This window comes from Antechinus flavipes, chromosome 2, assembly GCF_016432865.1.
Source record: "Antechinus flavipes isolate AdamAnt ecotype Samford, QLD, Australia chromosome 2, AdamAnt_v2, whole genome shotgun sequence".
Classification (NCBI taxonomy): domain Eukaryota; kingdom Metazoa; phylum Chordata; class Mammalia; order Dasyuromorphia; family Dasyuridae; genus Antechinus; species Antechinus flavipes.
The window spans coordinates 505,229,751-505,251,549 of record NC_067399.1 but is presented as its reverse complement, the minus strand read 5'-3'; the positions used below and the strand labels follow the sequence as shown (position 1 = coordinate 505,251,549).

The following is a 21,799-nucleotide window of genomic DNA, read 5'->3' as shown; positions in this document are numbered from 1 at the left end:
GTCAGCTTCATCTTGTAATTCAAGGTGATTGCCTCTAAACCTGCCTGAGAGTTTATTATTTTCCTAATAGGAGTTTAAAAGACGTGTTGTACTAATTAAAATGTACAGGGCTAGAGGATTTTTAGTTGTTCTAAAGATTTTCTTTTTATTATGTATAAATGTACTGGGTATATATTATCTGAAGTAAATGCTACTTTGTACATTTAAAATTAACTTTATTGTTGATTCTGTTGTCCTCAATTTTTTTTCTTGCTTACAATGTTGATAGCAGGTGAAACTAATTTTTCATTAAGTGCCATTAACTTCAAAGAGTTCTCTACATGGAAATTGATTAGACACTTTCACTTTATACTCAGGTTCTACATAGAGTTAGCCAATCCTCTGGTCAGAGGACTGACCAGAATTTCCTTTAAACCCTGAATTCAATCCAGAGTTACAAGTTTATCAATTTATATAAATTAAAAATAGATGAAATTGATTATTTCCCTTTATTATGTGTCTGTGAATACTTATTAGAGGCATAGACTGCTTTTAGAGCTAAGAGTTCTTCTAAAAATCTTCATAATTAAGAAAAAGCCGCACTTTCACTGGCTGACTACGTGGTGATAAAAAGCAGGATCTTGTTGAAATGGCACAAATATGATATCTCATGATTGGACAAATATTTTCTTTGATGGTATTTTGCATTTCTTCATTCCTAAGTCTTTTCTGGTGTGATTTTAGGAAGAAATTCATTCATTTTCTTAATTGCTTTGGTCGCAAGCTTTAGGAGCTCCTAGGAGTAGAAAACAAAGTTTGACACAAAACTAGAGGAGATTTGTAGGAAAGCAATAACACAATTTGGTCATAATGGATTAGATGAAAGTAATCATACAAAACCAGAAAGGGGATAATTGACAGGAACTTTAAAATCTATATGATAAGCTACTAGGTTCAATTTCCAAACTTCATATCCAGAAAATATCATAACTTCAAAGACTGGTGTACCCAAATGACATGCCTAAACGTATACCCCAACCTACTCACCTCACTTGATGTAAACCTTGCTTCAATTTCCAGGAGCATTTCATATATGCTGTTAGACAACAACTCTGGCACAATTTCATCTGTTAGAGGAAGGGAAAACAGCCTTTACTGTTCAATAGAAGGGTTTCCAAGGGAAGATTTACCCTCACAATTCCTGGGTTCACCTTCATGGTATACTTTTCATAGTGATAGTTTATTAAAGTTGGAGGAACCTTGGAGATGATCTAATTCAGCCTTCATTTTAAGGAGAGCACCAGTTATTGGAGGGATGAGGAAAGGTTTCCTTTAAAAGGTAGGTAGCACCTAAACTCAATATGAAAGGGAGCTAGAGATTCTAGGGTGGAGATGTGAATGGAACATGTTCTGGACACGGGGACTGCCTTTGCCAAGGCAATTAGGCAAGATACCAAGTGGGTTGAGCTGGGAGATTCAATTTTAAAAAGTACTGAACACCTGCTGTGTTCAGAATTCTTTGGTGCTTGCAGTCTATAATTGTCCTTTGTTTTTGAAAAGGATCAATAACATCATAGGATGATGTTTTGACTTGTGTGTGTGATTTGGATTTAACTAAGGCAGAGTTGCAGAAGGTTGCCAGCTTCGTGTTTCCAGTCGTCTAAGTCCAGTGGCAAGACAAAAATAGCTTCGATGGCCTGGGATTCGATGGATAACCTTATTAGCATGTTCAGTGTCTGACCAAGCTTTAAGCATTTCACAGAGCCTGTTTCAGCACCCATCATGGCCATTGGAACAAATTGTTCTCATCCATTTTGGAAGGGAGTGGGAGTTGTGGGGAGAGGTCTTCACATGCTTGAGATAGACATACATCACCTAGTTGATCAACAAGTTTGAGGCATATTGGTTACCTTCAACCTGGTTTTACCAGGATGTGGCTACTTTGTATGCTATAGCTTCTTGGTACACAGGTGAGAATTGGAGAATGGTAGACATCAAAGGTTGATGAGCAGTCCTGAAAAGGATTTGGCAAGGCTTCACACCAGAGATGCTAGTCCTTGAATACTCAACACATTCTAGTCTGGTATAATAGTGATGTAGGGAATAGAAATTAGAATGTGAATGCAAAAAGCTGTGACTTCCAGAAGAGGAAGGGCTGCAAAGTTCAAGGTAATCACATGTGTATTAAAAGGTAGGATTTCAATGGACAGTGATGGGGGAATCAGCTGTATAGGGAGCAACCTTAGGAAGAGTATGGAAGCAAGAAAATAATCCATTTTGGTAGGGAAAAAGGATTATTTTCTTGCTTCCATACTCTTCCTAAGGCTGTGGAAATAGTGTGAGATAAAGGTGGAAAAATAAATTGAAATCACAAAGTGAGGGCTTTAAATACTAAGGAGTTTTGTCCTATCCTATTATGCACTGGGAAGCTGTTGAAAGTTTTTGAGCAAGACCTGTACATCCCAAAGATACTCTTTAGCTTGTTCAATATAAAATGGGAGAGAAAAAACTGGATACTTCTTGTGGTCCAAGGTCTGATGCTCCTCTACTTAGACATAGTGAGACATTGGATGGAACACTGCCATCTGCTGGCTATTTGGTCTGATGGTGCTGTAGAGATGGATGTCCTCATTCAACATTTCACCTGATTACTAGGAGAATGACAGTTTTTCTCTTCTGGTTCTTTGTAATTGGGAAGAAAGGGAGCAAGAGGGACAAGAACTTACCATATAAAACAAGCTCTGATAGCAGCATGCACATATTCTCCACTACCTCTGGGTCATCCCTGTGTTCCTGGTAGGTTTCTTTGATTAAGGATATTCCAGGACTGTTGTCATCGGTTACCACAATCCGAAAGGCTGCCAGCTCTGAAGAAAGGGATGTGAATGTCTTGAAGATAAACATAGCTCATTCCATGAGGGTATGACCACATGGTCCTCTTGTGGCACAGTGGCAAGAGTTGCTTTCATTGGTAATCTCTCCCTCTCTGGACTATTTCCTCTCCCTGAAGATACTTCTCTTTTGACATCCAGGATTGTAAAGAACTTCAGGAATCTTGGGGATAAAATCTAGACCCCTCATTTGACAGATCAGGAAACTAGGCCCAGAGAGTAGAAGGAAAAGCTAGAATTAAAACTCTGATTCTCAGTCCAGTGATTTTGCTATTCAGTATCTCACCTCTCAGAATTCTTCTGATCTCTGGTCCTGTCTTACTTGATCTCAGGAAAGGAGATCAAGTTGCTTCCCATAGTAACGACAACAGTCATTCATTAATGAATGTGAATATAAGTCACTATTATCTAGAATTGGGATTTTAGAGATGAAAGAGACCTTGAAGAATATCTAATCAAATTCCTTTATCTTATAAATAGGGAAACTAAAACCCAGAGAAGAAATAATGTTTTTACACAGTCACATAACTAGTCTATAATAGTTCCTGGATTTACATTTGAAGTATAACCCATTGTTATAAGAATAAAGATTTTCTCTCTCACTTTCCCCCCTTTTCCTCCCCCTAATGAATCAGTCAGCAAGTTAAGCAGAGGTGCTTGGCAGAGCCATTGAAATAATATGATGTAGGTGGTCACAGTCAAAAGCCAGATCTGCTGTTGATTGCAACAATTCACATTTAGCAGTAACAGCACAGCAGGGCCAAGTTAATTCTCATTGTGGCCATCAGTTGCTGGCAGTAATCCTGGTGAACCTTGAAGAATGGCCCCCAGTGTAGAGATCACTTGTCCTTGCTGGTAAATTGGGCATGAATCTCTATTCATGAACTACTCAAGAAGGTCATAGAATTTAGGAATGGAAAAAAATCTTTAGCTTCATCTAACCCTGCCACTTCATCCCTCAAGTGGGGAAAGCACTTTATAGAAAGCATAGTGTGTTCCAGCCCACCAGGCCTTAGTGACCAGAGTACACCCTGACTTCTCCTACCCAGGATTCTCACCTGATGTCCGTACCAGGCTGGCCAGCCCCTGGTAGGCATTGTTCACCAAGATAGCTCTTTGCATATGTAGCTTGATACATTTCAGCAATAGAAGTGTTACATGTTCAAATTCAGCACCTTCTATGCAGCCTGTCACAAAATGCACAGATGCAAAGTGGTCATAGGCTGAGCATGGACCAAGCCCAGCTTCCCCAGCTCATGCCACAGGAGTTGCCTGCAGGAACCCTCACCTTGCAAGGATAGCACCCAGAGGGCAGAGCAGGCAGATTCTGCTCTGTCTCCATCACTGAGGTAGATGTCCAAGGTCTTCAAAATAAGTTTTACAGCCTCCTTTAGGGATGTCTTGTCTGGGAGGGCAGCTGAAGAGATGGGAGGTTATAGTAAGTATGGAGCTTCAAGGCCTGGGATTCACTAAGGCAGAAAACTTGTAGAAATGTGGAGAGCTTGTGATTCTCCTTCCCTATACTCCAACTGCAGAGTTAAGTCATCTTTCCATTTCTACTGCCTCCCCAAACCCTTCCATGTTTCATATGGGTGAAAGTTGTCTGTAGAAAGGCAGGCCTCTCTTCTGATGGGCTGATTAGCTCTGCCCAAATATGGAAAAATATTAAAGGGCATTAAAAGAAACACTTGGCATTTCTATATCATTTGAGATTTGCAAAGCAACTCATTTACATTCACTCATTTGATCTCCACAACAGTTTGGTAAATTAGCAAGTCACATAGATTTTTATTAGCCCCATGTTCATGACTGAACAATACCAAATTCTATTATAGATAAAGGTCCTGAGGATACAAACTGTGATGTTCTTGTCACTACATAGTGATCTTTAGTCACGTGACTAGGTTTTGAAATCGGGTATTAATCAAACTTCTTTAAGCTCAATACTTTTTCACTACACTGTTGTTTTTGTTCAGTCATGTCTGACCCCATTTGGGGTTTTCTTGGCAAAGAATCACTAAAGTGATTTGCCATTTTTTTCTCCAGCTCATTTTATAGATGAGGAAACCAAGGTAATCAGGGTTAAGTGGTTTGCCCACAGTTACATAGGTAGTGTCTGAGGTCAGATTTGAACCCAAAATTATTAATTTTCCTGACTCCAGGTCCTCTCTTCACTGTACCACCTAGCTATTCCCCTTATCCCCCATTCACTATAGCATACTATCTCTCAGAACCAATACAAGGCTTTGCTTTTGCTTACCTAATGAATACTTGACTCACCAGTTCAAACTGGAATGTGATTCTATGTATAAAGAAGGCTATTTGTAATGTAAGTGTGAAGTTACTTTCCTTATTAATGACACCAATTTATTCAAATGTGTACAATTTAGAAGCGGCTTCCACATATTGTGCTTTATCTCATTTGGTCTTCATAGGAAGCAAGCAGCGATCATCTGTCCCCTAACATCTCTATTATCCACATTTTTGTAGGTGAAGTTTCTATGCCTTGATTCTAATAAACACAAATGTAGACTCACTCACATTTTCTCCTCTTTCACCAGGACTCCTCCATGCCCCATGCCAAAAGCTAGCCAAAGAGAAACCCAGGTCATGGATACACACCAGAGACCCAAGATCTGTCAGCCCACACATGACATGAATGTGACCAGAGTCCTAAGTTTGATCTTCATAGGAACTGATCAGTTTTGTTCTGTTTTCTGGACCACAGGTTTCACCCTAAGTCTGCCCAAACACCTTAAGAAATTCAATACATTGATTATAATGGGCCATAAACAGAAAACAGTGGGTTATCCCCCCACATATTTATTATATGATTGAGAAAAACTCATATTTCCACAGCATTTAAAGACTTAGTATAACCATAGTTCATTATTAGAGATACAATTCTCATCCCATAGCATTGTGGGAAGGATGGCATGCTAGTAGTAATTTGATCCTAGATGGAATGGACAAATAAATGAAGAAGGCATGTTACAGAGCTTGATTTACCTTGACGTGCCCAGGGACCAGAAAATAAAAGACTATTGAAGCTTTTCAATTAGCCCTGATTTGCAAGGAAGGAGATAGTTGGGGACAAAGTGGGATTGAGTGTGAAAAGTTTAGTGGAAGGAGCCAAGATTAGGGTCAGAGCTTGAGGGTCCTACTCACCATTCACTGTGAGACTCCAGAGAAGACCCAAACAAGATAAGGAGATCTCCTTGTTATGTAAGAAATTATTCAGGCATTGATTGATGTCATTAAATGTATCAATATTCTGGAGGTGCTCCATCGAATCTTCTAACAAGGACAGACATAAAAGATGTTTCTCAGCTGTAGCCCAAACTGCTTGAGATCAGATCAGAGATTGAGTGTTTTTGTCTGCTCCCCCACAGTACCAGTCCTTCTTATCTATTCTTATAAGTCCTTGGGCTCCTAGGAATGAAAGCTAGAAAGCCCTCAGAGATTATCTAATTTACCTATTTAATTTCAAGATAATGTGAGTGTTTCAGTTAAGTGAACTAGAAAAGAGGGATTAAGTGACAGTGAAATTCAAACTCAGGGCCTCTAAATCCAGAATTCTCCCTGCTCCACCACACTGCTGGACCATGCCTCCCCTGCCAAAGGCCTCAGAAATCTCAGCCCAGAATACCATGTGAAATTCACTCAGATTGAAACAAAAGCAAACATGACACACGTTTTCCTGGAGATTAGTTTTGTGGGAAGAGATGGAAGTAGAGACAGGTTTGGAAGAAAATCCTACCATTGGTCGAAATAATCATCAGCATTTGGCAGACCATGGAGAGCAGCTCTTCGTCTGTTGGGTAGTTTCTCAAGATGGAAAGCAGGGCATCAGCAACATATTTTTCACCTGGCACGTTATCTGGATGGTTTATGAAGGCTGCCCAGAGTAAATAGAACATTTTAATTGCTTAATAGGATAATGATACCTTGGGTTCGTAGAGTAATTTTATCTTTAAGATCTCCCACATCATGTCTTCCCAACAAGCCTCTGAGGTAGGCAGAGTAGGTATCATTAGCTCCATTTTACATATGAGAAAACTGAGGCCCAGGGCAGGGAAATGCCGTTATTGAGCTATAGAGTCAGAAGCAGAATTTAGTCTCCTGAACTAGATCCCTGGGCTTTTTCTATAAGATCACACGTGCCTTCCCACCTATCGGGATGCATCTCCCTTCCTGGCTTAAGTACTGTTCATTCAGTTTTCTTTCCTGCCTTTAACAGGTACATAGAATAGATCCCCTTGGCACTGTCATAAATAGGGAGCAATTTTGGTGTAAGGCAAGCACTTCAGACTGGGAAGCCAAAGGGAAGGCTGGAGGAGTCTTCAGATACAAGGAACCAGTCACTGATTTTCAATCAGGAACAGAGGGCTCAGTTTGCAGAAAGGCATTGGAAGGCACAATGAAGACATAAGCCAAGTACTAAGGGTAGGCAAAGTAGGCTCCATGGGGAGCTAAGCTTTTGGTTTTCATTTTATATAAATGCATTTATTTTTAATACAATTAATGTAAATGTCTACTCTTCAGGGATGCAGGTATTCTGTAATGGGCTGAAGCTCAAGTTGATGCACTGAGGTCCCAAGCACGTGAGGCTAAATAGCAATTAGACGATACTCTCTTAATATATGCTTGGAGAAAGAATGGCCCCCACCCACTCTTTGTGCAAGTTCTGATGTATTGTACCGCAATGACATAGGGACGGTTTTGGTGGGTGGAGAAAGAGAGGTGGAGAGAGGCAGAGAGACTGCTGGCTGAGTTAGTGTCGCAGCTCCTCACTTTCCTATCACCATCTCCCTTCACCTCCTCAAAGAATAAAGATTGAAGATTTTCTCTTGACCTGAACTCCTGACTAAGCCTGATTTTAAAATATGCGGTCATCACAGTATTCCCTAATAGAATCTAGTCTTCTTGAGAGCAGAAATGGTTTCATTTTTAAATTTTGTATCCCCAGCAAGCTTAGTGCCTACTACATAATAGATGCTTAATAAATATTGACTTACTGATTCTGTGATAAGTTGCCTATCTTAGAGGGAGGGGTCAAAACTTCCAAGTGATAGTATCACATAGGGGCATGAGCTTTAGTTAGCACCCACAAATATCTTGCTCCAGGACTTAGTAGACAAACAGGAAGTTAGTGGACAAAGTCCCATGGGTGTAAAGAAAGGCGCAAAAGAAGGGAATGAGAATTTTATCATGTCAACTATGGTGGGTTCTGTGCTTTGAAGATACTATTTCATTTAATCCTCACAACAACCTGAGAGGTAGGTGTTACTATTTTCCCCAGTTTGTAGTTAAAAGAAACTGGGTTAAGTGATTTGCTCAGAGTTACAGAACTAATAAATGTCTGAGGCTGGGCTTAAACTTAGGTTTTTGTGATTCCAGCGTGCTGCTGGCCAGAAAATAGGACATAAACAGTTTAGAGGAGCCAATAGACCTGAACAGCTGAGTTACTTGACTGCCCTAATTCTGACAGCCTTTACATCTTTCCGGGGCCATTTCTTAAGTGTTAATTTCTTAGTGAGATCAATCAAAAGGCAGCCAGCATCACCCAACCAGAATAGAGTTAAAGAGGGAAGAGAAAGTAACTCTTGACGAACCTCATACCTTTGCTCAGAATTTTGTGCAGCAACTTGCACGCACACATCTGGATGTCAAGGATATTTTGGTGGCTCAAAATAATGCTGGTCACTGATTCCACCATATCCAAAAGCCATGGCAGATCTGGGCAAGGAGAAAAGGAGGAAGCAGTGTGAAGGTAAACCACGAGCCTCTGAGTCTTTGGAAGGAGGTTGAGTAAAAACCACAGGGAGAACTACACACGTGACCATGGATGTACTTCAGAACAGGAGGAAGGCCTGTGAATGGCGACCAAAGCTATAAAAAGTTTTCCAGAGCTTTAGTGCCTCTGGTGGCAGGGTCTCCACTAATTTAGAAGCTGGTCCATTTAAAAAAGGAGGTGGCTCTGGAGTCAACTTTTTAAAAGGTCGATTCCCTCAGCTTGTCACTGGGAGAAGGGGTTTCCTTCTGGTATTTTATAGAAGTCACATACATACTTAACAGAGTTGAATGGCATGACTCCAGGCAGTTTTTGCATAAGGAAACTTATATTGTACTTACATTTCTGGGATAATATTGCCCATGCCACAAGAGTCCAAAAGTTGTCTAGGTGGCCACATGTATTAATAGACAATGTTTTGTCAAAATCGATAAAAGTCATTTCAGAGGTGAAGCAAAGGGATATATAGGACCATCCTTTCATATTCTCACTTCTTTCCTTTATTCCCTTCATACCACTCTCTCACTCCACCCCTTGCCCATGCATTCTACTGAAACATGAGATATTTTATACACATAAAAAATTCATTGTTTTATCTATTGGGAATTAATTTTTGGGACTTTTTTGCCCCGAGGGATAGGATAAGCATAAGCATAATACCTGAAGGATTGACCCATAGTGAGTAATTAAGATCAGCAGAAAAAGTGATGTTTGGGAATGTCCCTAATCTGTGGCAATACTATCTTAGCACCAATCCATTCTTCCCCATCAAATGCTCCTATCAAATCCATGATCCTGGGCTGAGGGGAACAAGATGTTAGCCAACAGTGTGCTGGTGAAAATGTTCAACAACAGACTCCACAAAATAAAAAAAGGTACCCAGGATAGATTTCTATAGATTTAATTTGGTTTTCTTTTTTTTTTTTTTTTATTTTGGAGTCAACTGGGGTTAAGTGACAGAGTCACACAGCTAGCAAGTAATCAAGGCCACATTTCAAGTCAGGTCCTCCTGACTCCAGGGCCAGAGCTTGAACTGTGGTAGCCACCTAACTGCTTCCAGTATACATTTTTACATTTAATCTGCATTATTAAAATTTTTTTTCATTACTTTCTCAAGTCTAGATAATCAACAAAGCAATAAATCAAGTTCTGATATGTTTGGTTTGCCAATTTCTGAAGTGCGACTTCACCCTGAAAAATTAATGATAAGTTCTCCTGGGCCAGTAGGACAGCTGGTTCCAGCATACCCCTGTTAGAGCCTACTATATTATACAATTTTCATTCCATTCAGACGTCCTCTATAACACCCTAATTGAACTTTGCTGAACAAAGTTGGGCAAAAGATGAAAGGTTATGGAAAAAGGAAGGGCCTTTACCTTTTTCTTGATCAACTAAAGCCAAAAGTTGTTCTAATGCTTTGATTTGCACCTCAGGTCTGTCCAAGAAGCAATTCATGACCTCTGCACAAAACAAAATGGTACACTCTTGTTCATTATTTCCAAGAAAGGCAAACTTTAATAAAATCAAAGACTTTTAGCTCCTCTTTGAAATCTCAATGTAGAAAAAAAAAATACTACTCTTTCGGCAAAGATGTACTATAATGGGTCAAGGATCTCTTCCAGGTTTTTCTTTTTGTCTTGTTTTCCTCTTCAGTGAAACAGTGTTACACAGGAGAAAAAGATTTGACCTGGAAATCAGGGGACTTTAACTCTAAATTTAGGTAAGTAATTTTCCCTTTGGGCCTTAGTTTTTCCATATGTAAAAACAAGTATGTTGACCGATAAAATGAGAGGATTGGACTAGATAATCTTCAAAGTCCTTGCTAATTCTGATATACTATGTTCTAAGGTCTTTCCCAACTGACTTTCTAAGATCCTTCCTACTTCTGATTTCTGGCTTCTTCCAACTCCAGCATTCTGTAATTTTACAAGCAAAATTTGGCACCCTATATTATTTTTTCTTTCTACCTATGATTTCTTATATTTCACAGTTTCTATTTCAAGAAATTCCAAAAGAATAATTATGGTAGGGGTTTCCCTGGAGAGGGGGTAGTAAAGACACAGGAAAAGTTTAGGTTTCTTTAAACAGAACATATTTCTATAAGTAACCCACTCCCAAAGGTAATCTAAAAATTCATTCAGAAAAGAACAATGGACTACCAGCCCGCCTGCAGACAGAACAATAGTTCAGATCAACAATTCCTGAAAATGTAATTCTCAAGGCCATAGACATCTCTAAGACCCTTTGAGAAAGTCATTGAGATCAAAACTATTTTCATAATAATAATAATAATACTAAGATGTTATTTGCCTATTAAGGTTCTTTCCCCTGTTCAACCACATATCTCTGTGAAGTAGGATTTAAATCTTCATGTATTTGAACCAGAATAACATCACAATAGATTGAATGCAGAAACCAATATGAGAATTCATTTGTCTTCTACAAAACCAGACATGTAAGAGATTTGCAGAAATATGCTACAAAATGCCACTCTTCTGTTTTTGTAAAATGTAGCTGTTTTTCATTAAAATGTTATTTATGCAAATTATTCCTATTTTTAAATGGATTAATAATCTTTTTTTAAATGTTTAATTTCCAATTTGATAAATATCGATAGAGCTAACCTAGATGATAAAAGCTCTTTGAGGTCCTCAGTAATTTTTAAGAGTATAAAGGGATCCTGAGAGCAAAATGTTGGGAGCTACTAATCTAGAAGATTAGAAAATGGAACTTCTAATCTAGAGATTTGGCCATTTCCAGGAAAGATCACAAAGTCACTCAGGATTTCTTAGTAAATTAAATTGGTGATCAGGACTTCAAATATTACTATGCCTGCTCTCATACTTAATAGACTCAAACTTAGGTTGTTCAGCTTGCTTGATGTCAACTAAATTTCACATTGCATGATTCAGGAGAAAATAGCATCTGATGAAAGAACTGAAGCCTCATACTTGAGTCATAAATGTTGGTAAACACAGCACAGTGATTTACCAGCTCAGCCTCACACATACAATGAAAATAAGAGATTTATGTAAATCTTGAAAGATAGGTAGGATTTCAGCAAGAGGAGACAGTGTCAGGGAGAGTATGGTATGAGCAAGGATGCAGAGATAAGACAGCTCAGGGAGTGCTGAAGAGACAGACAATGAGAAGTTCAGTCTGGCTGAAAATAGGAGATATATAAGGGGACATTGAGAGAAAAGGCTGGAAAGGTGGATTGGGATCAGTGCATAATAGGTTTTCAGTGACGGGCCAGGAGTTTGAATTATATGCTGAACAACTGTGTCTTACTGACAGCTTTTGAAAAAAGCAGCAACATCATCAACTACATTATAGGAAGATTAATTAAGTCACCTTCATTCTCATGCTTCTTGACTTTTTGGCAGCATTTGAAATTAACCATTCTGTTTTTCAGGATACTTTTTTCCCATGACCTCCATTACACTGCACTTTTTTTGGTTTTTCTCCTGCCTACTGCCCCCTCATAGGCTCCTTCCCTGATTTATCCTCTCATTTTGTGAGAATATGACATCACTAGGTCTCTTCATAATCTCTCTAAGGGATAGCATTCACTCCCCTTTTATGCAACTAAAACTTTTATGCAAATCATTCCCAGATTTACAAATTCAATCCCAGTCTTTCCACTAAACATCAGTCTTTCTACTAAACTTGAGTCCATTACCAGTGAATGCTTAACATCTCCACTTGGATGTGCCACAGGTATCTCAAAACTGAACCTATGATTTTTCTCTCTACCATCTTCCTCCTATCATTTATGCTCAAAGCTTTACATTATACTTGATTCTTCCCTTTTATTCACTTCACTCCTCTGGGGCAGGGGGATGGAGCAGGAAAGGACATGGACTCCAGCTTAGAGATAGGGTCAGGAGAGCTTTGTGGCTCCTCTTGCACTCCTCCAACCTAATCAAGTTGTTAAGATCTATTGATTTTGACCTCCACAATATGTCTATATCTAACCTCTCCTCTCTAATCACGCTGCCACTCCTTTAGTACAAACTCCCATTCCTTCTCTATTGAATGATTGAAATGATCTACCAAGTCACCTGCCTCCAGACTTTGCTCTCCAAACTAGCCTCCATAACCCCCAAAATAATCTTTTGAAGGTAGGGGTCTAAACATATAGCTCCCATGCTTAAACATTTCTAGTATTCTCTATTGTCTCCAAGATAAAATACAAGATCCTGGCATTTAAGAACCTCCACAATCTTTCCAACTTAATTTCAATATTTGCCTTTCATGACTATATTGCAGCCAAATGGGCTGTCTTTGCCATTGTATCCTATCCTCTTCCACTTTCTGTTATCCTCCATTTCTTGAATACACTTGAATAACTTTCACCTCATTTGCACTTGTTGAAATTCTTCTCTTCCTGCAAGGCTTAGCTCACCATCAGTTTAATTAGTGAACTTTCTTTCATTACAAGGTATAAATCTTAATCTTGCATAATGAGATTCAGGCTTTTCTCACATTTCCAAACAACAGATTGTAGCAAAAAAGATTTTCATATGATCCAATGAATGCCCCCCTAGGCTAGTTCATTGGTAAACTTCAAGACAAGCCTGAAATTTGGCACATAATAGGTACTTGATGTTTATTGAGTTGAACTAACCCTAACTAGTTAAATGTATTAAGGCCATTCAAGTGGGCCCAAGGCTCCCATTTAATCACAAAATTTAAGACAACAATTCCAAGGCAGTTGTTTCCCTTGGCTTCCTATTAGATTATACGTCTTACATGGGAAGGTGTAGAGATGGATGAAACCTAACTAGAAAGCTAGCTGTGTCTAGAGAGCATGGAGAGGGCATGGACTACAATTTGGGGATAGGGCAGGGGAAGCCTTGTGGTGCATCTTGTACTTCTTCAAGTCATTTGATGGAGCCCACCTGATGATCTTTCCCTAACACCACCCACCCCCTTTGCTCCCAGTTTGTCCAGTAACCTAATACACTTGGGAGTCCTCCTTGCAACAGGGTTTCAGTGACAGTTGTAGGCAATGGTTGCTTTATTATAACCACAGGTTTGCCAGAAGCCAACAAACAATCTTTCACGAAGGGCAAATTCATTAGAGCCCTGAGAAAACAAAAGAGAAGAAAAGATGAAGCCAGCAATGTACAATGGGTAAATAGCAATTAGAACAATTAACAACCAATACATGCCTGTAAGTGATGGATTACAACTTATCCAACAGTTTTGCATAGTCTCCAGCTGGAGCTTTATCAAACCCTGGAAAGCAGGTATTCTCTCGATTTTTAAAGAGGAGAAAACTTAGACCCAAGAAACTCTAGTAATTCACCTAAGACCACATGGCTAGTTCATGGTGGAGTCAGGAATAGAATCTAACGTTCCTGCTCCCTGCTCCAGGGCTTGAAATTCTACATTAAAATAATAGAATATTAAATGAAGAAGAGAACTCAGAAGGCATACAATTTAAAATAGATCTGAACAGAAAGCTGTCCTCCAATATCTCTGATAAGTGGCCATGTAGCTCAGGCTTATAGATTCTTGTCAGAGAAATCCATCATCATCTTTTTTTCCTTTTTTCTTACTTTTTATAATTTGTAATAATTTTTCATATTTATATTTTAATAGCTACAATTGTTAATAAACATTTTCCTTCACCCAATCTAAAATTGGTCTTCTGTAACTTGCATTCATCATTTTTATGATGAGACCAAGCAGAACAAGTTTGATCCTTACTCTACTTTTCAGCCATTCAAATACTCAAAGGCAGCTATCCCATTCTATCTAAATCTTCTTCTCCACAGGCTAGATAACTCCAGTTCCTGTCACAGATTCTTGTCTAGCATCATCTCCAGTCCTCTCAGCAATCTCATCCCCTTCTTTAGATTGGTTCCAGTATGTCAATGTCTTTCCTAAAATGGAATACCCAGAATAGGATCCAATAGCAAAAAGGATGATGAAATCACTATTTCCCTTGATCTGGATACTATGTTCTATGAACATCCCCTAGGATTATATTAGCTTTGTTAATAGCTGTGTTGCATACAGGATAGTACCCAGCACCTTTGTAGAGCATTTAATAGATCTTTTTCCAAAGTACATTCACAAAAAGAAAAATAGAGTCAACTTTTAAAACAAAAAAGTCAAATCTCACTTTGTTGAAATTCTGTCTTCTGCCTTAATATGGAGCATTGCTATCAAAACATCACTAATATCATTAGCTTTTTCTATGTCACGCTTCCGAATTTTCTCCATTGTTTTTTGTAGCCTTTTATAATTGCTGCGAATTGCTACTCGCAGAGCCAAGGCCTCCTGTTTCTGAGGAGAGAAAAAGGAGATTCATTCATTGATAGACTCAAGGAACATGAAAGACCCTTAGAACATCAAATCTTAGAGTAAAGAATGGACTTTAGATCATGGAATGTGTACCAAAAAAACTAAGAATCTTAGAGATAGAAGGGTTATGTTCTTAACAAAATTTGTGACTGCTTGCTCAGAGAATGGGGATTAGGTGAAGAAGATGTGATCCCAGCTCAGTGGCAATAATAATCCCACTGTAATTTGTGCCCTTGTCAAACCCCATTTGCACTACAGTGTTCAATTCCATCATCATATTTTAAAAAGGACACTCATAGATTGGAGTATATCCAGAGGAGGACAAATGGAATGGGGATGGTGATATGAACTAGTCTTTCTCCTTGTTAGTATCTTCTGCTTGTGTCCTTGATCTCATCCCCTTATTTTCCTTCTTAGAAGCTATTCCCCTCAACTCATCCCCTCTCTTTCCTTAATTTTCAATTTCCATATCCTGTAACATCATTCTTATTGCTTATAAACATGCTCATAACTCCTCCACTCTTTAAAAAAACAGTCACCTTTCTTAAACCTGGAAATACATAAACTGATGCAAAGTGAAATAAACAAAATCTGGAGAACAATGTATGCAGCAACAATATTGTACAATGATCAACTGTGAATGCCTTAGTTATTCTCAGAAATACAATAATGCAAGACAATTTTAAAGGACTCATGATGAAGAATATTATCCACTTCCAGACAGATAAACACTTACTATATTTCACTTTATTTTTTTTCATGTTTTTTTCCCCCTTTTGGTCTGTTTCTTCTTTCACAGTATGACTAATATGGAAATATGTTTTATATAATTGCACAAATATGACCTATAACAAATTGCTTACTGTATCAGGAAAAAGAGAGGTGAAAGAGGAAGGGAGTGGCAAAAAAAGTCCAGAGTGGGAAGAAGAGTACTTTCTACTGAGGGATTTTAGGAAAGCTTTTTGGAGGACACAACATTTGGGATGGTCCTTGAATGATGAATGGGACCTTGCCAAGCAAAAATAGGGGAAAATTTGAAATTCAAATTTTTAAAAAACTGCATATTAAAAATTGTCTTTACATATAATTTACATAAAATTAAAAATTAACTTTAACTCTTTATCAAAGTCAAACACCTAAAAAAAAAGTTGTCTAAAATCATACCCTTTCTCACCTTTTTTTTTCTTTTCTTAACTCTTTGCAAACTGTTTTCTGTTTTTATCATTAGACACTGTTCTTCCCAAGGTGATCAGTTATCTTTTTACTAGTAAATATAGCAGCCTTTTCTCAGATTTCTGTCTTGACAGATACACATCTATTGAACAGCTTCTAGAGACTTTCTTTTTCCTGGGTTTCTGTTCACTCTTATCTGAACTAATCTTTCTCTGTCTTCTTTACCCCTAGAATTTCTTGTTTCATCTCTGCTTTTGCTCTGCATCTGGAGAGCATGTCTATGTAAAGGTCTGAAACTCTGAGTTGATGCACTGAGGTCGGACAACCGAGCACTTAAGGCTCACTACCTATTGGATGATACTCTATTAGCATAAGCTTGGAAAATGGCCCTTCCCACTATTCTGTGCTGATTCAATCTTTTAGTGTATACATAGAATTGTGGGAAGGATTAGGGGATGGAGTAAGACAAGCCAGAGTCACTCGGCGGTAGAGGTGGAAAAGGAAGGTCACGGAGATCCTGCATCCATTCCCTTCCCTTCTACCCCTAAAGACCAAGAATAAAGGTCAAGGACTTTTGCTTATCTTGACTCTGACTGATTCTAAGGTATCCAGAATGCTAACGCGGTTTTCACATGTCTAGGCAGATTATTCCTAAATATATATATCTAGAGAGCTCTAGTTCTGTATTTCCACTTGCTACTTAGATACGTCTACCTTGGAAGGGTTAAAAAGCCTTCAGGAGCAAGGAATGCGGTTTAAGGCATGTGGGAGGACCTGAGGGATTAGAGGTTCCAGGCGTAGACAAGTCCTACTGGGAGGTGGGGCACAGTCCCAGGAGGCGTTGTCTGACCCTGGGTACCACATCTCCCTCCTTAGTGCTCTCAAAGCCTAGAATGCCTTCCTTCTTCTTCTCGGGCCAATCCCATTATGCCAGGTTCCTAGAGGACCTCCCCTTCCTCCGGATCCTCAGGGGGGTATAAATATGTACTACCTAAGGATAGGTAGTTTTAAGGATAAAACTTTTTTCCCCCCTACCTCCTGGTCGGTCTGTCTCTGTGGGGTCCAGGTTGGTGCCCGAAGATGGTAAGTGTAGCCTAGTCCTGCCGTTGACAGGGGCAGTTAAGAGTAGCTCTAAGGGGAGCTACAAGGTTAGAATAGTGTTAAGAGACACTACATACCTGGACATCTCATAGACAATTCAAAGTCAGCATGTCCCATAGTGAAATTGTTATCTTTCCCCTTAAAATTATCCTTCCTGCTAATTTCCCTGTATCTAATAAGGGTACCATTGTTTTTTCCAGTCATCCAATTTCACAATCCAAGAATCATCCTTTTCTCTTGTATTCTCATCTCCTCCAAATCCAATCAGTTGCTAAGTCTTGATAATTTTTTCTTCTACAACATCTGCCCTTTTCTCCCCTCCTCACCAAGTCTTGCCTAGATGATTGCAACAGTCCTCTACTTGCCTTTCCTTCATCCGATCTCTTCTCTCTCCAATCTGTCCTCCCTATAGCTACCAAACCACTATTCTAAAAGAACAAGATTGAGCCTGTCACTTTCTTGCTCAAAAAGCTACTGTAGCTCTCTATTACCTCTAAAATGAAAAATAATCTCCATCAGCAATTAATGCCCTTTAGAATTTGTTTCCAGCTTCTTTCAAGATTGAGTACACATTGCTCACTTTGGTACATAGTTTCTATCACAAGCAAATTGGCAAATGTGTTGTTCCTACATATACCATTCCATATTCAAACTCTGTTCTACACAGGCAGTTCCATTTCTGCATTGTTTTTCTTCCACATGCACTTCTTGGAATCCTCAGCTCTTTATTAAGCTTAGCATAAAATACTGCTTCCCTCAAGAAGCCTCCTCTGATTCTACTATAGTCTTTGCTGAGTCGTTGCAATCATCAAATCTGACCCTGTTTGGGGTTTTCTTGGCAAAGGCACTGGAGTGGTTCACCATTTCCTTCTCCCTCATTTTACAGGTGGGGAAACTAAGGAAAATAGGTTTCAATGACTTTTTCAGGGTCACCCAGTTACTAAGTATCTGACTTCTCTGAATTCAGAGAAGTCTTCCTGACTCCAGGACCAGCATTCTAACCACGCCCATCTAACTGCCCAATTTATTAGTCTTAGTACTCTATAATCAGCATTCACTTCACTCTCACACATTTATTTTGAATACATTTCTGTATTCCTTATCTATGAACATAAGCTGAAGGCAACAGCTGACTCAATTTTGTCTTTTTGTTCCCTACGCCTAGCATGTAGTAAGTGTTTAATAAGTGCTTGTTGATCCATCTGTGATTCAAGGCAACAAGGATAGTAAGAGCCCTGTAGACTTTGCCTTATGTGAATTAGATGAACAACTTGGAATATTTATGCTTAAGAAGAGTCGGGGAGAAGAGATTCATATAAAAGTAATGGGGGTGAGAAACGGTGTTCCCTTTTGATCTGTAAAATTAATAATATGAAATTCTGTCCCCTTTGACTCCTGGTCTCCGAGGCTCCATCTATGAGTCTACGAGAGAGTGTGTTTCTCAGGCTGGGCCATTTCTAAGGCAAATCACCCCCATTGATAGCTGGATCTCCATTCAAATTCAGGCTGAAAACGCCTTCAAAGTAATTTCAATTGGGAGAGCCTAGTCTGATCAGCTAAAACTGCCACCAGTCTCCCGAAGATCTGCTCATAAAATAGGTTTCTGCTCTTTCATTTCTTTGCAGAATGTCCAAAATAGCATGCTTTGCCTCTTTGGCATAGCTGCCAGGACCCTGCCTGCTGTGAAGACATTCTCTTCTCAGTGCCAGCCTCCATTTCTCTAATAGGACTTTGCCACTATGAAGTCAGTTTTTCTAGCAAAGCTGACTTCTCATCCAACAATAAACTTCCATTTTTCCCACCTAAAACTCTTTAGGTTTGTGAATTCTTTCACGAAGGACCTGTGCCAACCAAAAGGGGATTTTCACAACTCTCTGACTGCCACAAGAACCCCATCAAAAGGATTGGAGCAGCTGGGTGGTACAATGGATAGAACACTGGCCCTGGACTCACCATAACCTAAGTTCAAATTTGAACTCAAAAACACTTTCTAGCTGTGTGACTCTGGGCAAGTCAACCTTGCTTGCCTCTAAAGAGAAGAGAGAGGTGGGGGGAGGGATTAGATTTGTTTTGGTTGAGTGTACAGAACAGACAGGAGCATTGTGTGAAAGTTGCTGAGGCAGGTTTAGATTGTAGATGTCTAAAAGTGACATTGTTAGTTAGAAGTAGCTCTTCACTATGTATATTCAAGCACAAGCTAGATGACTCCTTGTCCAAGGATGACCTCAGGGTCATCTTTCCAGACTTTCCAGAATCTTAGATACTCTTGTGTTATAACCCAGGCTTTTAGGCCGTGTTTATTGAATGCCAAGAAACATGCTCTCCCAATCTATTTCATTTTTATCATTCCCAGTGTCTATTATATCCCTCAATTTCATCTATAACCTATTCCCCTAAATAAAACTACCTTTTCCCAAAGAGAATAGTCACTGGGGCTCTTCACATGACCAAATCCCAACTTTTAGTGCCTTGCCCTTATCTGGTGTCTATATCTACCTCATCAGTAGGACCCTGCCAACATGACAAATGGGATAGGAGGAAGCTTTGGGGGGAGAAAAGGAAAAGATAAATAGCTCAGTTCTTAAAGTGCACAGGACAAGGGTTTGCCCAGAACTTACTCCTTCAGTTAAAGCATAAGAAAAGAAGGGATAAATGCTGTTTAGTGAAGCTCCAAGGCTGCTATTCTGCTCACCAACTGCTTCTGTCCTAAGATGGTAAGAAGAGGAAAGGGCTTATTGGAGACTCACATTCATAAAAGAACAAGTGGCCATGTCCAGGATAATGCAGCCAAGAGACCAGATGTCTGATTTAAAGCTGAATATGAACTCAAGAGCTTCAGGAGCCATCCAGGACTTGTGCATTGGATCTGTTGGGAGCAAGTTCAGAAAAACAGGTTAGTTCTGCTGGCCCATCTAAGCTCCTGAATAAGCCGTGAAACTGACCTAGTCTACGGGGAATCTCCCCTTCTCTCCAGAAATACCCACATCATACTTACCTCTAGGGTAATTAATTCCAGCCTGAACTACTCTTGGGTTCCATGCATTTACTAGTGGTTATGTGGCTCTGCCACAAACCAGCTGTGTGTCCTTGGACAGATAAATTCCTTCCCCTTCCCGGACCACAGTTGTCTCTTCTGTAAAATGGGGAAGTTGGGCTAGATACACTCTAAGCATCTTAACAACTATGGATCCTAGAATTCAAGAAATATTTTCGGCAGTGGTAGCAATATCATTGCTTTTTATTGAATCCCATTATTCGATAGACTCCTTTAGTGAAGCCTTGTTGTGAGATATCCCCATATGTAAATTTACAATCACAAGAGCCTCAATAAGCAGAGAAAGAAATGTTTAACCACCTTGAGAACAGGGGCTAAGTCCCTTTTATCTTTGTATCCTCAGGTTCCAATACAGTACCTAGTACATATGCTGATGATTTATTGATTGATGTGTTCTAATTAAGACTAAACTACCTAAAACTATTGTATTCAAGCTTCACACCCTGCTTTTGCACTTCTTAACTTTTTCCCTTTTATCATCTAGACTGATTCCTTGGAAAGTCTCCAGTTTCCCTGGAGCGGGTTACTCAGAACTACAATTGCTGTGGTCCCTTCTCTAAAAACAGACAGCTAGGTGGTGCAGTGGAATAGTGAATCTAGACTCAGGAAAGCTCTTCTTCCTGATGGGGTTCTAGTGGCAGTCAGAGAGTTGTGGAAATCCCTTTTTGGTTGGCACAGGTCCTTTGTGAAAGAATTTACAAACCCAAAGAGTTTTAGATGGCAAAAATGGAAGGTTATTGTTGGATGAGAAGCCAGATTTGCTAGAAAGACTGACTTCTTCAACGGCATTTCCTATTAGGGAAATGGAGGCTGGCACTGAGAAGAGAATGTCTTCACAGTGGGCAAGGTCCTGGTAGCTACACCAAAGAGGCAAAACATGCTACTTTGGACATTCTGCAAAGTGAGTTTAGAAATATCCTTTATAGAAAATCTAAGGCTCAAGTTTCAGGTTGAAAAGAAAGCCAAAGTCTTCAGGCCTAGATCTGCAATTGAATGGAAATCGCTTTTTGAAGGCTTCTGGAATTTGGAATTTCCTGAAAAGGGTCTGCATCAATGGGGTGATTTGCCTTAGAAAAGGCCCAACCAGGAAGATATGTTCATAGATTCTCTGGAGTCTGGGGGGTAGGGGAGAGAGGGGGCAGTCAGGAATCAAAGGGGACAGAATTTCAGAAAAGTTAATTTTACAGATAAAAAGGGAACACAGTTTCTACTGGGCTTATACCCCAAAGAGATACTAAAGAAGGGAAAGGGACCTATATGTGCCAAAATGTTTGTGGCAGCCCTGTTTGTAGTGGCTAGAAGCTGGAAAATGAAAGGATGCCCATCAATTGGAGAATGGTTGAGTAGATTGTGGTATATGAACGTTATGGAATATTATAGTTCTGTAAGGAATGACCAGCAGGATGAATACAGAGAGGACTGACGAGACTTACATGAACTGATGCTGAGTGAAATGAGCAGAACCAGGAGATCATTATATACCTCAAC

General features: G+C 39.4%; 1 protein-coding gene across 1 annotated transcript in view; it reads right to left on the bottom strand.

Moving 5' to 3' along the window:
• Positions 1–474: 474 nt before the first annotated feature.
• STKLD1 (serine/threonine kinase like domain containing 1) overlaps positions 475–21,799 on the bottom strand; it is a 44,941-nt gene continuing 23,616 nt past the window's right edge. Inside the window, exons 8-19 of the mRNA XM_051980279.1 lie at positions 20,004–20,122; positions 14,801–14,964; positions 13,625–13,755; positions 10,041–10,124; positions 8,493–8,609; positions 6,631–6,768; positions 6,039–6,167; positions 4,159–4,287; positions 3,929–4,057; positions 2,706–2,846; positions 1,027–1,106; positions 475–775 (exon numbers count right to left, since the gene is read on the bottom strand). Coding sequence (XP_051836239.1) covers positions 698–775; positions 1,027–1,106; positions 2,706–2,846; positions 3,929–4,057; positions 4,159–4,287; positions 6,039–6,167; positions 6,631–6,768; positions 8,493–8,609; positions 10,041–10,124; positions 13,625–13,755; positions 14,801–14,964; positions 20,004–20,122 — 1,439 coding nt within the window. The 3' untranslated portion in view covers positions 475–697. The remainder of the gene's footprint in view (positions 776–1,026; positions 1,107–2,705; positions 2,847–3,928; positions 4,058–4,158; positions 4,288–6,038; positions 6,168–6,630; positions 6,769–8,492; positions 8,610–10,040; positions 10,125–13,624; positions 13,756–14,800; positions 14,965–20,003; positions 20,123–21,799) is intronic.